This window comes from Ylistrum balloti, unplaced genomic scaffold, assembly GCF_031769215.1.
Source record: "Ylistrum balloti isolate Yb309-2 unplaced genomic scaffold, AGI_CSIRO_Ybal_v1 Utg369790, whole genome shotgun sequence".
Taxonomy (NCBI): Eukaryota; Metazoa; Mollusca; class Bivalvia; order Pectinida; family Pectinidae; genus Ylistrum; species Ylistrum balloti.
The window spans coordinates 394,725-413,813 of NW_026781974.1; the positions used below are offsets into that span (position 1 = coordinate 394,725).

Genomic DNA, 19,089 nt, shown 5'->3' on the forward strand with positions numbered 1-19,089 from the left:
CCATCCACATCCTTCTTCTCTGCTAGGACATGCAGTTGACCATAGCGGTCAAGCATCTTTCTGGCAGCCTGAGTGTGTTGGTGGCCACTCTCCAGGCGCCACCAGCCGGTGTTGACGGAATGGCAGCTGTGTCCCTTGATTTTCAAGGGGAATTGTCAGGCGTGGGACAGACCTATTATAGACCTGTTTGCCACTTCCCTGAACAACCAGCTGCTAACCTTCGTCTCCCCGGTCCCAGACCGTAAGGCGTAGGCTGTGGACGCCCTTTCTCTGGAATAGGAAGGGACGTATGCATATGCATTCCCTCCCTTCAACCTGGTGGGCAGGGTTCTACAGAAGTTCTGGGAGCATCACTGCTCCTTACTTCTGAGAGCCCCTCTGTGGCCGAGGCAAGCTTGGTTTCAGGAGCTCTTGTCGTTTCTGGTGGAGGAGCTCTTGGCTCTCCCCACCAAACCGAATCTCCTTCGCCAGCCTTGACCCAGAACGACACACTCTTGACCAGAGATCCTCCACCTTCACGCGTTGAGGCTATCTCTGGAAGCCACGCCAAGGCAGGCTTTTCTCAAGAGGTGTCAGATTGCATTGAGCAATCAATCAGGGCTTCCTCTTCTGCCCTCTATCAGTCACGTTGGATGATCTTCTGTGATTGGTGTGTCGGCAAGGAAGCTTATTCATTCGAAGCCTCTGCATTTGATTGCGGACTTCCTAATCTCTCTGTTTAGGTACCGCTATCTGCCACCTGGCACTATTGCAGGCTATCGTACAGCTATTGCTAGAGTTCTTGCTTGTTATGGCAGGAAGGAGATCGGTTAGTCCTCCTCTCTTTCTGCCCTAATCAGAGGCTTTGCTATGAATAGAGTTGTTTTTAGCGAAGAATCAGGTTCCGGGGTTCTCGCACGATCCCATCAGGATCCTGGCTGTGACTAGCTCGGAGGAGCGAGATAGGTTGCTTTGTCTTTGTCCGGCTCTTCGGTTTTATCTTGATAAAACCAGGGGGGGGCGGGGCTCTCGATCCCGTCTGTTTTGCCCATTAAACAGGGACAACGAGATATCTCCTCCCAGTCGGTTTCCAGGTGGGTTTGCCAGGTGATTTAGTATGCTTACGAGCATTTTGATGATCTGGCTCTGGCGAGAGCGAAAGCGCGGTCTCACGAGGTCAGGGCCCTTGCTTCATCCTGGGCCCTTCTCTCAATGAGTCCTCCTTTCAGGAGGTCATGTCTGCAGTATTCTGGCAGGGCAGGGATACCTTCACAGATTTTTATCTGTGATCCCTAGCTTCCCACTCAGAAGGCCTGTATTCATTGAGACCTTTGGTGGTGGCATAGTCAGTGGCTGGGCCTCCTCGTTAGCCCCGGGCCATGTCTTTCCGTACGGCGGCATGTGGGTACACCTGCTCTTTCACAGAGAGGTCCCTTCCTTCACTTTAGCACTCTGTTCTCCCTCCCTACTACTTTGGTTGTGCTGAAGGGGCTGCCTGGCTTCTAGTCACCACTACGGTAAGACGAATTCGCATACTAAAGTTATGGTAATTATTACTGAAATGAAATTGAGGTTTTTTAATGTAAAACCAATTTTCATGATGTAATACTTACCATAACTTTATGGAGTCCCACCCTATCCTCCCCTCTTCCTTATCTGCCTGGCTGCCCCTCTGTGGGGTTTACGCCATAAAGGTTATTAGAGGAAGGGAGATCACTCTGCGTTCCTGCCGTGATGGCTCATGGATCATAGGGAGGGCGGGATTGTTTTTCTTTTGAATCTTTTGTTGTTGGGATACAAAGATGGGTGTAGGTACTGTATTTGCATACTAAAGTTATGGTAAGTATTACATCATGAAAATTGGTTTTACATTAAAAAACCTCAATTTGTTTGAGATGTCATGAGTAAACTTGTAGATTAGATGTATAGTGTCGCAGGGGACTGAATCCCTAGGATAGATTCTTTCAAACCTCAAAAGCAATCCAAAGGAAGCACTTTTGATAAGGAAGCACTGTATGGAGTTGAGGTTGATGCTGAACTGCCAAATTGTATTCAAGTTATCAAAAAACAAACCCAATTTTCTATTTATAGTAACAGTGACCTTGACCTTTCACCTTTGGACCTGAAAAGCAATCCCAAGCAAGCACTTTTGATAAGGAAGCACAGTTTGAACTTGATCAGCCAAAGTTACCTGATGTTATAGTGAAAAAACTTTTGTGAAGACGATGAAACTCATGCTGAAACCGTCAACACTTATACCTATTTGTCGCCAAAAAAGGGACAGAATTCTAACAAATGTCAAAATTTCATGAAAAGCAAAATGGTACTATCATATATCATAGGGATGTAGTATGCCCAGTTTGAGCAATATTGCTCCATTTCTTTATTAGATCTACTTGACACAATATTCCATACAGAAAATCTACAAAATGGGGCATAACTCTACAAAATATAGTCGAAATTTTACGAAAAAGTGACAGGACATAACTTCATACCGTAAAATTGTACTATGGCAAGTTTGAGAATTATTGCTTCAGCATTTTTTGATACATAACCCCCACCGTCCCCCCCCCCCCCCACCTCCTACTTCCAACCCCCAGCAACAGGCATTTACAGCCTACATGTCTACAAGAAGGTCACAACAACAGGCATTTAATGCCCATTTGTCTAAAAAGTGGTTACATCAACAAGTGTTTAAAGCTTTAATGTCTACACATGAGACAGTGAACATCAACACTAGACCAATACTGGTACATGCTAGAAACAATAGACAATACTTCAACCCTTTTCCTGTGCAGTCGGGCACCTACCATCATAAAAGTGTTCATACTCAGACAGGAACCTTACTATGAATCATTACTCTAAAGCTTATCTATCACATGGTAATGTAAACATATCACACAAAACTTTGAGGTTTGAATTTGCAATTAACCCTGATAAGGCACAAATGGCTGACAAGACAAAACAATGACTTTACTAGCAAAACAGGAACAGAACAAACATTGCTCTATGTGCAGCGATTACAGATAGGCTTCTCAACAGTTTCTAGATTTGCGTAGTCGAGATTTTCGTTACAAATCGGTGAAAAGTTCTAACAAATATACATGTTTCTCTCAACTTAAATCAAGAGTTCTGCTGCAACGGATTTGTTTTCTGCACACACAAAACTGTTTCATTACATTCTACAAAGAAACCATTACATTGTTGACAACACAAAGGTACAAGACGAAACTGGTGACATCAGGACTATATATTACAAAGCTATATACAATGCTGATGTAACAACACAATCCCCTTGGACTTCTTGGTGACACAAAAAACTATAGCCATGTACTGTAAATAAGACTTTTTTGAATCTCTCTAGTATTACAGTTTTGTTTTATAATGAACAGACCTACCTGATCTGAAGTCACTGAAGGCATCTCGTTGAACTCTTTCATTGTGTTATACAGTACAACTGTAACAGCATCTAAAGTAGAAAAGATATAAATACAACGTACTGCTACTTAGTCATATCATGTTCTATCTGGGATCCTAATATTCTTCTATTACAAAGTGCAAATGTAGATGGTCAGAAGTTTTTATAAAATTCTCTTGACTTCCGTATTACCCTGTTAAGTTGACCCAGAAGCACTAATATATATGAGAATGATTAAAAACTGATTGGGGCACCCGCTCGTAACATACAATGTACTATACTACTGTATACATAACACTCAAATACATAACTAGCTCATTTTTAGCTTTTAAATTTTTGAGGAATATCTCCCCTGCCCCTACCCTCACCAATTCTCAAAGTTCTTAAAGTTAGTATGGTATATTTGATTAAATATTCCATTTTAATTAGAAACTGTTTTCTTTTATAGATAAGATGAACTTCTCCTAGGCTCTTTTCACAAGTTAAGGCACTTCTCTGAATCTTTTCAGAGTCAGTTGTCTTCTATGGTTGCCTCAGGAGTCAAGTTTATCTCTAGTATGCTAACTAAGTAAGTCAGGTTGGAGTGAAGTCACTTCCCCAGAGTCAAGTTTTTTAAGTCAAGTACTTCTCTCATCTTATAGAGTCTAGCTGTTCATTTTGACTTTCCTGACTTCTCAAACACCATTACCCATCAAATCACTTTTCTGTCTTTCAGGGTAAAGTGATTTCTCTTGTTCAGCAATAACCCTTCTAAATACAGTCAAACAAACTGCTGTTCAGGGAAACACAACTTCATGTTATGGTGGTTAAACCTACCAAGCTTTAAAAAGGTGGGTTAGAAACTGGGTGGTGAAATCTCCAGCCAAATGAAAGTTAACAACAGAAAGACAGACAACATTATACTGTAATCCTGTGAACGTCCTGTCAAGTTTTTCACAGGCGTATAAAGACAGCAGGCTTGCTGGTGTTGATATGAATAAAATTATGTTTATAATTATTATTATTTTATCTTTTAACTGTACACAAGAAGTTGGCTGGATTCCGTTTTTGAACTAGAGTAAATATCCCTTCAATTCAATTGGTTGAGCAGCCGTATGGTAAGCTGGGGTTGTATGCACGGTTACATTAGTCTACAGGGATGATGTCCTATTATACTGTTATATGTGAGTAGTGTTTGTGACATTATTGTTACAGCTATTGTATGGGGAGTCAACAGACTTAGTAATATTCATTAACAAGTCATGCAAGAATATATGTAATGGGAAAAAACAGTTCTACCATAAACATCAATCACTCTGTATGGAATTCATATAATGTAATTGTGATGTCAAAGGTCACCTGTTATACAATGTATTGATCTGGAAGACTGGTAATAAGCCCACCTATATCTACTGCTCTTCAGCAGAATAACAAAAGAATGCTGTTTCATTGGCCTTTGGTAAGCCAAATCTGTGCTCTACGTTTCTATGTTCCCTGGCAGGCCTGGGCTTATTTGAGGATAAATCTAGATTATTTGATAAAAAGGATGAAGATACAGACAAGTTAATATGTCTGATACAATTATTTAATATTGTGTTGTTGATAACACACTGTAGCAACATTACTAATTCATTGATGTGTCTTTGTACAAAATATTTTGAGAAAAGTAAACCTCATCAATATTTTTATCCAATACGTCTCCAGAAAAAAAACAATGCAAAGCATGATATTATCCCCAGTGCCACGCTGTTTAATAGGAATTATATATATATATAAATATGTTAATATTATAACCAGTTTAATTTTGATTTGTTATTTTGAATTGTTCCTTACCAAGTATTGTAATGGAGAACTATGAATGTACTAGCTTGATGCCTGTACAAAGCTTTGAGTATCTGGTAATTATCTTGAAGGGTTTAAGAGAAGTGGTCTGAAAAAAAATAAACTTTGTGATTTGGTTCTTTCTGTTTTCCATGGTAATAGAAAAAGTTTTTAAATGGACAACTTCCCTATAGCAAAAGTTACTAGAGCAATTATCTTGAACAGTTTCAGAGCACTGGTCCAGAAAAACAGCAACTTGTGATAAGGGTTCTCTGTTTCCATGATAACAGAAAAAAATATATATATAAAAAAAATGAAATGTTTTCAATAGCAAAAAAAAAAAAAACACAACTAGGACAGTATTCTAATATATACAGAAAGTTTTGTGGAGTTGAGTGGAATGGTTTCGAAGTTCTAGCCAGGAAAGAAAAGTAAACACCAATTTTTATTTTTTTAGACCTGTTTCCATGGTAACAGAAAAAGTGTAAAAATGACATTTCGTCAATAGCAAAAGGCACAACAGGGTCATTAACTTAATATATACAGCATGTTTTATGAAGTTGAGTTGAACAGTTAAGAAGTTATAGCACAGACGCAAGTACAAACAGATGACACACAGAGCCCAAATTAATATCCCTCAAAATTTTGTTTCATGGGGGATAATTAGGGAAAAAGAAACTAATACTGTCCGAAACCAATACAAGTAACTTTCAGCCATGCTTTTGGGATCAGTCTGAAAATGGGAAAATGCAAATGCAAAGAGATCCCTACATATAAAATTTTAGAACAATTCTTCCAATACTGCTCAAGAAATTGTGAATACTATTTATTACAGACAAAATCCATGATAGCTACCTGTTAGCCATGCTGTTTTCTTGAATAGTGTGAAAATGGGACAATGCATAACTAGAGACCAAGGGGACCTACATATGAAGTTTAAGAAATATCCATCTTGTCTTTCCTCAGAATAGCAGTATTTCTCAAGTTACAAACTATTAATTCCAAAATCCAAGATGGTTGACTGTCAGGCATGTTATTTTTAAGATCAGTTCGAAAATGAGACAATGCAAAAACTACGGATTAAGGGGAATCTACAAATGAAATTTGTGAATGATCTATCGAGTACTTTCCAAGAAATATCAATAACAATCTATTACTGTCAACTAGGGGCTAAAGGGTCCCTACAGATGAAATCAGAGGATGATCCATCCAATACTTCTCCAGAAATATTGATAACCATCTATTATGTCAAAATCCAAAATGGCCACCTGTCATCCATGTTGTTTTTCTGATCAGTCCATAAAAGGGAATAAAGCAAAGCTAGGAATGCAGTGTGATTTGAATAGCCTAGCCTTTTGGTTGAACTTCATCGTTCATGTAATGCAAATGCAATCTGTACTTAAAAATTAATTACCATCCCATGCTAAGGCTTCTAACTACATCTGAATTAAAAGATATCAAACCCAGGAATGTACTTTTCCGACATAAACTCTTCCATCCATGAAGAATATTTAAAAGATTACATTATATCAGGATATTGTGAAGATTTTTGAAATTGGAGTTAATTTGACCCGTTTTGGCCCCACCCATCAACTCTGAGGGGTTCAGCCCGGATCAGCATTGCAGATCCTCCTATACTAGCACCCAAGTCTACTCAAATTGGCATTATTTCAAACTGATAATAAACAAAGATACTCAAAGTGTAATTTTTCTATATACACTATAGAAGACTTTACCACTTCCCCATAGGCAAATGTGAGATACTGGGGTCATGAAATTTATAATTTTGGTGAAGTACCTATAAGATCCTTACATCCATTAAGGGTAATTGATTCTACCTAATTTGGGCATCAAGGGGAAGATTTTAGCAATTTCAGTCAAAATGACCCTTTTGGCTACATCCATTAGCCCCTATGGGTCAGCCTTGATCAATATGAGTATATCATCATACTGTCATCCAATACATTTGTACTAATTCTAATAAGTTGTAATTATTTCCAATTCAAAAACAAACAAATTATGCTCAAATATTTAATTTTCCTACATAAACTACGGTAAACTTTTACCCTTCACTAGGGAACAAATGAGATAATCTTGCGTCATGAAATTTATAACTTTGGTAAAGCACCTTAAGACCCTTCCATTCATGAAGAGTATTTGATTCTACCCATACTTAGGTATTGGGAAGAAGATTTTTGAAATTTCAATGAATTTGATTCATTTTTGACCCTGGCCTTCAGACGCTCTTTAGGAGGGGCGGTCCATGTAATTTTAATTTTGGTTCACATTTGGCTATAGAAAACTTCAGCAAAATTTCATTGAACTCAGATCAGGGTTTTTCCAGAAGGTAAAAACATGCTGCAAGTTTACGAGGCACAACGCTCCACAAAAGGAGATCGCAATTTTTGTTTTTCTAAAATTCTGAACTTCTGACATAAAATCTGAATGATTTATGTAAAAAACTAAATTAAAATAAAAAAAATCAACTAACATTGTGTGCAGTTTCTAAATACCTCTCTTATGTATTCATGCTGTATACCATTTTCTAGCACCCTAACAATGTAATTTGCATCATCATATACAGTCTGCCGCCATGCAATTAAATCATCTCCATCACTGTCGTGTTCCTTGTCATGGCGGATGTGTCCCAAACAAAAGACACAGCTCTCTTATTATACATAAGATTAGTGCTGCCTCCCAACTCTCTTCCTCTAACCTAATCTGAACAGATACTGCCGCAACTCTCAGTATACCACTGGCTGTGGACATCACAATTTGTCGTCAGAGGTGCTCAAAATTTATTCAACAAGTACAACTATAAGTGTATGGACTGGTCCAAATTTCATTATGTATCTTCCTAAGGCTTCGGAGACCAACATTGCTAGGTTTAAGACTTGTTGTTCTATGGCTGATCATGGTAACTGATAGATTTTATGATGCAGGCAGAAAGCTTGTTAGAATTTATGTTTATAGCAGAATCTACATCTTAAAGATTGGACCAAAACATAAATCTATTTCACTAACACCTATGTTTAAACAAGAGATATGATTTTATAGAAGCTCAAAAAGAACACAATTCAGTCACTCTACAACTATACACTATACAAGGAAGAAACTCACCAAGCAAACACAAATTAAATCAATATTGTATAAGACAGTGAGGCAAAAATAAGAAAATGAATTATCTTCATATACTACGTTTGGAGTCCATGTATTTGTCTCTCAAGAGACATCCTGCTACTTAACACCGACAAAAGCAACACTGTTTAAAGTTCAGATGTTGTAATATTGTACAACCGTCTACAGAAAGATTAAACATTAATGATAGGAAATGAATATGACCAGAATAAAATGCACCTATCTGCTACTAAAAAGGAAGATTGCAGACACCAATCCTGAGATCTATAAAAAACCTATACATAATATTGACTTGTATGACAAAATATTAGTGCATTATACTGTAAGTCAGTTCTAGGTGTTTACTGTAAAATCAGAGATTTTTGTAGGGGATTTATTTTTGTTGATTATGAGAGGACTGGGTGAACCAGGAATTTATGTGTCCACAAACTGTTAGTACAAGAAGATTTATTGGACTATATGTATCCATGTAATTGAGCGTTCATAAAAAGAGTGTTTTCTTGATAACCACGAAAATTGTGCCCCACAAAAAAACCTGATTTTACAGTATAGAAATACGGTTTTGTGATTTTTTTATTACGCTCAATACAGTCGTTGACTGATGATGTTGGAACATATTAACAAAATATGGAGGGTTGGTAAAGAATCTGACATATTAGTAACATATCAACAAAATATGGAGGGTTGGTAAGGAATCTGACAACAAAATATGGAGGGTTGGTAAGGAATCTGACATATCAGGAATTTATCAACAAAATATGAAGGGTTGGTAAGGAATCTGACATATCAGGAATTTATCAACAAAATATGGAGGGTTGGTAAGGAATCTGACAACAAAATATGGAGGGTTGGTAAGGAATTTGACAACAAAATATGGAGGGTTGGTAAGGAATCTGACATATCAGGAATTTATCAACAAAATATGGAGGGTTGGTAAGGAATTTGACAACAAAATATGGAGGGTTGGTAAGGAATCTGACATATCAGGAATTTATCAACAAAATATGGAGGGTTGGTAAGGAATTTATCAACAAAATATGGAGGGTTGGTAAGGAATTTATCAACAAAATATGGAGGGTTGGTAAGGAATTTATCAACAAAATATGGAGGGTTGGTAAGGAATTTATCAACAAAATATGGAGGGTTGGTAAGGAATTTGACAACAAAATATGGAGGGTTGGTAAGGAATCTGACATATCAGGAATTTATCAACAAAATATGGAGGGTTGGTAAGGAATCTGACATATCAGGAATTTATCAACAAAATATGGAGGGTTGGTAAGGAATCTGACATATCAGGAATTTATCAACAAAATATGGAGGGTTGGTAAGGAATCTGACATATCAGGAATTTATCAACAAAATATGGAGGGTTGGTAAGGAATTGATCAACAAAATATGGAGGGTTGGTAAGGAATCTGACATATCAGGAATTTATCAACAAAATATGGAGGGTTGGTAAGGAATTTGACAACAAAATATGGAGGGTTGGTAAGGAATCTGACATATCAGGAATTTATCAACAAAATATGGAGGGTTGGTAAGGAATTGATCAACAAAATATGGAGGGTTGGTAAGGAATCTGACATATCAGGAATTTATCAACAAAATATGGAGGGTTGGTAAGGAATTTATCAACAAAATATGGAGGGTTGGTAAGGAATCTGACATATCAGGAATTTATCAACAAAATATGGAGGGTTGGTAAGGAATCTGACATATCAGGAATTTATCAACAAAATATGAAGGGTTGGTAAGGAATCTGACATATCAGGAATTTATCAACAAAATATGAAGGGTTGGTAAGGAATCTGACATATCAGGAATTTATCAACAAAATATGAAGGGTTGGTAAGGAATCTGACATATCAGGAATTTATCAACAAAATATGGAGGGTTGGTAAGGAATCTGACATATCAGGAATTTATCAACAAAATATGAAGGGTTGGTAAGGAATCTGACATATCAGGAATTTATCAACAAAATATGGAGGGTTGGTAAGGAATTTATCAACAAAATATGGAGGGTTGGTAAGGAATCTGACATATCAGGAATTTATCAACAAAATATGGAGGGTTGGTAAGGAATTGATCAACAAAATATGGAGGGTTGGTAAGGAAATTATCAACAAAATATGGAGGGTTGGTAAGGAATCTGACATATCAGGAATTTATCAACAAAATATGGAGGGTTGGTAAGGAATTGATCAACAAAATATGGAGGGTTGGTAAGGAATCTGACATATCAGGAATTTATCAACAAAATATGGAGGGTTGGTAAGGAATTGATCAACAAAATATGGAGGGTTGGTAAGGAATTGATCAACAAAATATGGAGGGTTGGTAAGGAATCTGACATATCAGGAATTTATCAACAAAATATGAAGGGTTGGTAAGGAATTGATCAACAAAATATGGAGGGTTGGTAAGGAATTGATCAACAAAATATGGAGGGTTGGTAAGGAATTGATCAACAAAATATGGAGGGTTGGTAAGGAATCTGACATATCAGGAATTTATCAACAAAATATGAAGGGTTGGTAAGGAATCTGACATATCAGGAATTTATCAACAAAATATGGAGGGTTGGTAAGGAATCTGACATATCAGGAATTTATCAACAAAATATGATGGGTTGGTAAGGAATCTGACATATCAGGAATTTATCAACAAAATATGGAGGGTTGGTAAGGAATTTATCAACAAAATATGGAGGGTTGGTAAGGAATTTATCAACAAAATATGGAGGGTTGGTAAGGAATTTATCAACAAAATATGGAGGGTTGGTAAGGAATCTGACATATCAGGAATTTATCAACAAAATATGGAGGGTTGGTAAGGAATTGATCAACAAAATATGGAGGGTTGGTAAGGAATTTATCAACAAAATATGGAGGGTTTGTAAGGAATCTGACATATCAGGAATTTATCAACAAAATATGGAGGGTTGGTAAGGAATTGATCAACAAAATATGGAGGGTTGGTAAGGAATTTATCAACAAAATATGGAGGGTTTGTAAGGAATCTGACATATCAGGAATTTATCAACAAAATATGGAGGGTTGGTAAGGAATTGATCAACAAAATATGGAGGGTTGGTAAGGAATTTATCAACAAAATATGGAGGGTTTGTAAGGAATCTGACATATCAGGAATTTATCAACAAAATATGGAGGGTTGGTAAGGAATTGATCAACAAAATATGGAGGGTTGGTAAGGAATTTATCAACAAAATATGGAGGGTTTGTAAGGAATCTGACATATCAGGAATTTATCAACAAAATATGGAGGGTTGGTAAGGAATTGATCAACAAAATATGGAGGGTTGGTAAGGAATTTATCAACAAAATATGGAGGGTTTGTAAGGAATCTGACATATCAGGAATTTATCAACAAAATATGGAGGGTTGGTAAGGAATTGATCAACAAAATATGGAGGGTTGGTAAGGAATTTATCAACAAAATATGGAGGGTTTGTAAGGAATCTGACATATCAGGAATTTATCAACAAAATATGGAGGGTTGGTAAGGAATTGATCAACAAAATATGGAGGGTTGGTAAGGAATTTATCAACAAAATATGGAGGGTTGGTAAGGAATCTGACATATCAGGAATCTTCATTATCTATCAAAAGAGACAGGGAGTTGAAAAAGCACGATACATGAAGCAGCATTTACAGATACATATTCTTTAACCACACACTATTCTAAATACATCAATGATTTAGGATGAAGTGGAATGGTGATTCCATAGTGAATTTGCACTGTTAACTGTATATGGCCTTTAATTGGATCATCATTCATCTGAAACGTAATGACCTGTCACACTGTCCTCTTTTTATCACCTGATTTGTACAATACCAGATTTAACAAAGGTATCAACTCCTATCTCAATGATTTGTCGTCGTGCACAGTTCTAAATAATGACTTTCTCCGCTGAATCTCGAGAAGATTGACAGCAACAGCAGAAACTTTAGTCCCTTTCTCTGGGTGAATTGAACCTCAATAGAGAATATGTAAGCCATAGTCACCCAAGGGACACAATTATTGTGATACACTCACTAGACACGTACCAACATTAAATGTACAAGCCTCCAAATGGACATTAAGTTAATGTTAGTTCACTAGCTAGCTGTCAGCATCTCTTACAGAAGTGAAAATAATTTATCCAAAAACACAATGTATGTTGCATATGTACAAATTCATCCTTACAAAGACTACCTAAAACAAATATGATTTCTATTGATAAATGTAACTGAGTAACATACTGGTGTTTGCCTATCAGAAGAAAAGCATTCCATACCAAACCACACTGAATCTTCTACCGTACACACCTAAAGTAAACTTTACCTTTAAATCATGACAATGAAAGTCTATATTGAGGGGAAAAGATCTACAGTGTTTCATATCCCATTATCCTTCTGATCACAATTTATAATAATTTTTACTGGTAATTACCTCGTATGGTCAAACATGACCTTGACCTTTGTCCTCTGACTCCAAAATCAACAAGGTTCATCGCTTTATATGGGAAATCAAGTATACTCAGTTTAGTTTTGTCTCGGTGACACTTTCCTCTAAGTTATACCAATAGGTTATTCATTGTTAGACACAATACACAACTTTCTCTAACTACACTTTTTATTTGTACATCTTGTTCCTTGATAGATGTGAACAGTAAGCACATTTTTTGCTCCTGAAGACACATTTTTCAGGGACAATTTGTTTTTCATTCACACATTAGCAACAACATACACAGAACATCAAATTGATGACCCACAAGTCAAACATATCCCAACACGTGAACAGTATGTGGCCTTAACCTTTAAAAATGACAAATGATCTGAAAAGGTTAATTACAATTAGAACCTCTTTAAGTCCTGAGCAGTTGACAGGGTTTAGAACTAAGATATAGGAATTAAGCAGTAATGTGTAACCTTTGACCTTTCGAAACAATCTGTGCGTATTTATTCCACATAAGATTTGGTTATTGTATTGCAGTTCGAGTGTCAAATTGAATTGCTACTATGTGCACCATTGTTGCTAAGTAACAGTTCTCATCACTATGTGTGAAAAGCATGCATTGGAAAGAATGGGCACTTCACGTGTTTAGGTCGGGGAATAAATTACATGGCATGTCAGCGTGCTTCTCTTTGATCATATATAACTGAGTGTCGGTATTTTATCTCGTGGGATGTGAATGATAATGACAACAATGAGGCGAGGGGAGGAATGCATTTTTTCTTGGAATATATAATAAATAAAAAGTTTTAAATGTGGTGTATTTGCTTTGAATCACATTAGCATGGCATGTGTTATTTTGTAACAGGTTGACAACTCTTGATATACAGCTATTGTGATGTGAAATCTTGGTGTGGCAAAATGTGGCAAAAACAAAACATTTGGGGGGACCAATTTTGCAAACTTAGACTTGCTTTGACTAATGCAAATATATTCTATTTTCTTACATAAATCAATTCTTCAGACAGGTAGCTGGTATATCAACAAGTTATCAATGCTTACCATTCAGTAAGGATTCACCAAACACTAAGAAATACAGGACATTGTTAACTCCAATCTCCTGAAATATTGCCAGTACCTGTAACAAGAATGATCAATATTATATATCACATTGTATCACATTGGGAAACAGAATTCGTGAGGCATTTCACATCATTATTTGATGTTGTGTACCAAAACAAAAAATGAAAAACAGAATTTATGAGCAAAGCATTGAACAGCAGAAATTGGTACGTATTGTTTGATGCATATCCACTCACTACCATTGCACTAAATTGCAAATTGAAAATAAAAATGATTTTATCAGGTCTTTCTTTTTCTATATTGTTTATACTCACAGCCACAGGATCAACAGCTACTATTATAGCACTGAACACCAGACAGGGGATAAGTTCCATATCCACGCTACCCATGGCTCCGATTTTGCCAAGTGCAAAGAGAGTTGGACCTGTACAAAATGGAAATAACAGTCTTATCTATTTATCAGGACATGAATTGTATAGGAAGTGGTGTAAACAGTACAGGACTACAAAAGTAAGCAGGAAGGATCAGAAAAATTCCAGAAGTCTGGATTTATTTGATTCAAACTATCAAAAGTTTTCGTTCGTCAGTCTTATATAAGCTTGTCAATCAGTGAACACAAAGTTTCCTGTATATCAAGACAGCTTGACAATGTTAACAAACTCCAAACACAACCTCAAAGATCAATTCCATTGAATTATGTAATATTGAACAGGTTTAGAGCCCTGGACGCCTTTGTATTTCAATGACAAGGACATATTTGCTCCTCCTGATCTCACAGGCAAATATCATACCCCACACATGTACACTCACCCACATACACACAACCTTCTACACACATGTACACTCACCCACATACACACAACATTCTACACACATGTACACTCATCCACATACACACAACCTTCTACACACATGTACACTCACCCACATACACACAACCTTCTACACACATGTACACTCACCCACATACACACAACCTACACTCACCCACATACACACAACCTTCTACACACATGTACACTCACCCACATACACACAACCTTCTACACACATGTACACTCACCCACATACACACAACCTTCTACACACATGTACACTCACCCACATACACACAACCTTCTACACACATGTACACTCATCCACATACACACAACATTCTCCACACATGTACACTCATCCACATACACACAACATTCTACACACATGTACACTCACCCACATACACACAATCTTCTACACACATGTACACTCACCCACATACACACAACATTCTACACACATGTACACTCATCCACATACACACAACATTCTACACACATGTACACTCACCCACATACACACAACATTCTACACACATGTACACTCATCCACAAACACACAACATTCTACACACATGTACACTCACCCACATACACACAACCTTCTACACACATGTACACTCACACACACAACCACACACACACACCCGTACACACACATACACACCACTACACCCGCCTGCACACACACACACAGATCTGGGTTAGAAATGTATGACAGCAGACAAAAAATGAAAAAGACTTCAGGGTCATGTTGATGATTAATGGATAAAAACATCAATATCTCACTCCATTTACACATTTACATAATTTGTAATTGGACCTCTACAAAACCCAAAACCTTTTCCCATTTTCTTCAATCATTTTCAAAATTTGCCTGCTCTCCTTTTCTATAGGCTATTTATTTTGGAAAGGTATAAAATTCCTTCAGGTTGTTGATAGGGCATTTAGACTTATCACTTTGTGTTGACATCTGGTTCTGTATATATGAAATTGGATGATATTTAAGATATAAAGTCTGCTTCTAGTACTATTGTGCTCATTAGCCACAGAAAAACCAAAAATAAAACTTGAATGAGAATGGAATGAGAAGTGCTATAGCATAATTTCAATACTCTCTAAAAACTTTTGTACTTAAGGACATTCTTACATAATATGAACAATTGTCTCTCTTTCAAAATTACAAAATGAACAATATGAATATTTAAAACTTTTACATCACACTTAAATTAATTAGTAGTTAATATATAATGCAAAGTTCTGTACTGAAACCATTGCACTTTGGTATTCTTAGATGTTCTCAAACAGATTTTGTAAATTTTTTCCCAATTCAAGTCATTTAGTTCGAATATTTCTTCCCATTTTTTTAACCATATATATGAGTGTATAAATCTGAAGTACCTTTCTTTTTTCTTAAGAAATACCGAAGAAATTCATTTTCTTATATTAGATGGTTCAGAAATATCACTGAAAGAATCAATTGTAGAAATAAATGCTTTCGCAAAAATCTCTGGCTCGAAATTAAACATTGAAAAAACACAGCTGATTTGGATCGGGAATACAAAATATAGTGAGGACACTTTGTTACCAGAGTTGAAATTACAGTGGGGAAAATTTAAGTTTACATTTCTCAGTGATGAATTCAGTGTTGATTTACATGAAATTCAAAACCTAAACTATGATAAGAAATAGATTAAATTAAAATCTATTGTCAAAACATGGAGTAGGAGGTCACAAACTCCTATGGGGAAAATTTATCTCAATAAGTCTTTAATGATATCCCAGTTTAATCATTTATTTATTGCATTGCCAATGCCTGATATTACTTTCATTATTAAACTGAATTCAACTCTTTTTACTTTCAAAGGAATATTAAAATGGTTGATGTAAAGACATTTATTCTTTGAAACGGGGATGGGTAAGAGAATTGTTTCAGAAAACATTTAAATGGCAAGTAATTCTTGAAACTTACACATATCTGCAAATTTTATCTAACTACAGAAGTAAGTATATTAAAAAAAATGTCATAATAATTGTAAACATAGATCTTGGAAAGTCGTTTTTGCAGTCTGGAGAAGATTTTTTGACAAGGTTAAACAGAAATTATTAGAAATAATACTTAGGAAACTCTTCAATGGTTCAAGAAGGATTTGATGGTAGGAAAAAAAAGTTATATTCTATCAAGCATGGTTTAATAGAGGGGTAACTATAGTGAATGACATAATTAAAGATTTTGATTCTTGCACTTTTTATACATTTCAAAAATTTAGTCAAACTTATAACATTATCTGACCTTAAAAGTGGATCAAGGTCATTCATTTAAACAGACTTGGTGGTATTTCCTGTTCGTATCAATGATGCTCAATGGCATGTAAAGATGAACATTTCTTATCCTTTTGACTTAAAAGTGTGTGAAGATAGTTCATTTATTTGAACACACTTGATACCACAAAACCTGAGACCGCTTGTGACCCATCACCACAATTTAAATTTGTTCGTTGCTAAAGGGGAAATGGGTTTCCTAATGGAAAAATGATGCTACACCCTGCACCACCTTTTAGGCAGATTTCCTCTTTGAGCAGGAGTCATGTCAGGGTTGTCAGAACTACTATAAAGGTTTGGCTGAAGTCTGTGTGATTCTATAAATTTTGTTTGACTAAAAGCACAGTAAATACTATATGTCCCTTGGTTTATATCAAAAATGATGATCTGCAAATTCTAGTGTGTATCTGCCTGGTATACCTATGCTTATGTGTCTTAATGGTTCAATTAGTTGTGTCATGGATTTATTCTGTCAGAAACTAGAGATCTTTTCCTGTCTTTGTACTTAGTAGAAATGAGCTTGTCCCAGTTCTGTCTTACATGTCTCTGTGATGCTGACTTGTTTTAATGAAAGAAAGGTTTCATTCCTTACACATTAAGAGGTAATACACCTCAATCTTTTCATTTATTTACAGCTTGTTCATCTCTTTCATTGAAAAACCCAGGACTAATTTGTCCCCTTACTAGGCAGACAGGTTAATTGATTAACAGTATCCCCTAGGATTATAAAAAGTCAATCAATACTTAAAAAGTAATGATGTGATAGATGCTAATTAACAGACATGAGGAACACGACATAAGTTAAATGGATTGTGACAATATTGATTTCTTATAGAGGAAATGCTGGGTTCATGTTGAAAGCAACACTGGACAAAGTGAGCAAATCATCGTGATAGAGACAGGTATCAGGGCCTGACTCCTGTAACAGAACAATTAACCAAGGAACTAGATAGCTGTCCCATGTAAGGTGCACTGGAGGCAAACCTTTCCTGAAAAAAATATTGGTTAGATCTAATTATCTACAAAACCTATCTTGTGTGAAAATCCAACAAATTCCAAATCCTGACAGACTTATGTAACAATATATTGCTATAGGAAAGTGATGAAACAGGACAGTAAAAACAAGTTACACAAAATCTATTGGATGTGTTTAGCCATCAAAGACAATTTCAGCAAATTTTAAGTTCAAAGTTTAAGGGAAAAGTTAGTAGTGGTCATTGGAACCCATTTTACAACTGCCTGACCAATTTGTTTTCGAGTAATATTCATGTATGAAATATCTGCCCATGCATATAAAGGAAATTGTTGGAACAGTAGATAGGCAGTTACTTTAAACAATTCAGCCTTTAGTTCCCTCTTGGCACCCCCTACGGTAAGAAAAGAGACTTGAGATATCTGTTAAGTGATGAATGTCAGCTGAATAAATCACTTTCGGCCATAAACAAGGTTTTTTTTTGGCAGAATATGGATCCTAATTTGTATTTTTTAATACAGAGGACCTTTTAATCTGTCACAAGTTTCCTTCATATAAGATTTATGGTTTTGAATTTTTTTATTTTCGCATGCCGCTGGCACATAAATATCTAATACAAAAGGAAAGAAATGATGATGTGATTGAAACATAATTGTTACTTCATCACATTTTTCTTTACTTGACAACTGATGCCAACAAATTATCACTATTTCTTCATTTTCCCATGCTTGTATGGCCATTATCATTATATTGAAATGGCTGACTTTTTGGCCATAGAAGATGCATCACAAACACCAAGCCAAGACCATTCATTTAAACAACCAAGCATATATTTAGCCAAGTATCTAGACACTCATTCTCTTAGCTCATCAGGAATGTTTAAATTTTTTTTACACATTTGACCCCTGCAACTCACAAGTGGGTCAAGGTCATTCAAACTTTTACAATAATGTTTACTATATCTAAAACTGTAGGTCAAGAGTGAAGACAACATGAACAACTCCTTCCCAATTCACGATTTATTTGTACATCAAGTTGTTGACATGTTTCAGGGTCCATCACGGTACCCTCTATATCCCAAAACATCAACAATTTGA

General features: G+C 36.1%; 1 protein-coding gene across 1 annotated transcript in view; it reads right to left on the bottom strand.

Annotated features, from left to right (window-relative positions):
- LOC132544307 (sodium/hydrogen exchanger 1-like) overlaps positions 1-19,089 on the bottom strand; it is an 89,230-nt gene that overhangs the window by 15,642 nt on the left and 54,499 nt on the right. The window contains exons 8-10 of the mRNA XM_060207883.1: positions 14,194-14,303; positions 13,859-13,934; positions 3,378-3,448 (exon numbers count right to left, since the gene is read on the bottom strand). Coding sequence (XP_060063866.1) covers positions 3,378-3,448; positions 13,859-13,934; positions 14,194-14,303 — 257 coding nt within the window. The remainder of the gene's footprint in view (positions 1-3,377; positions 3,449-13,858; positions 13,935-14,193; positions 14,304-19,089) is intronic.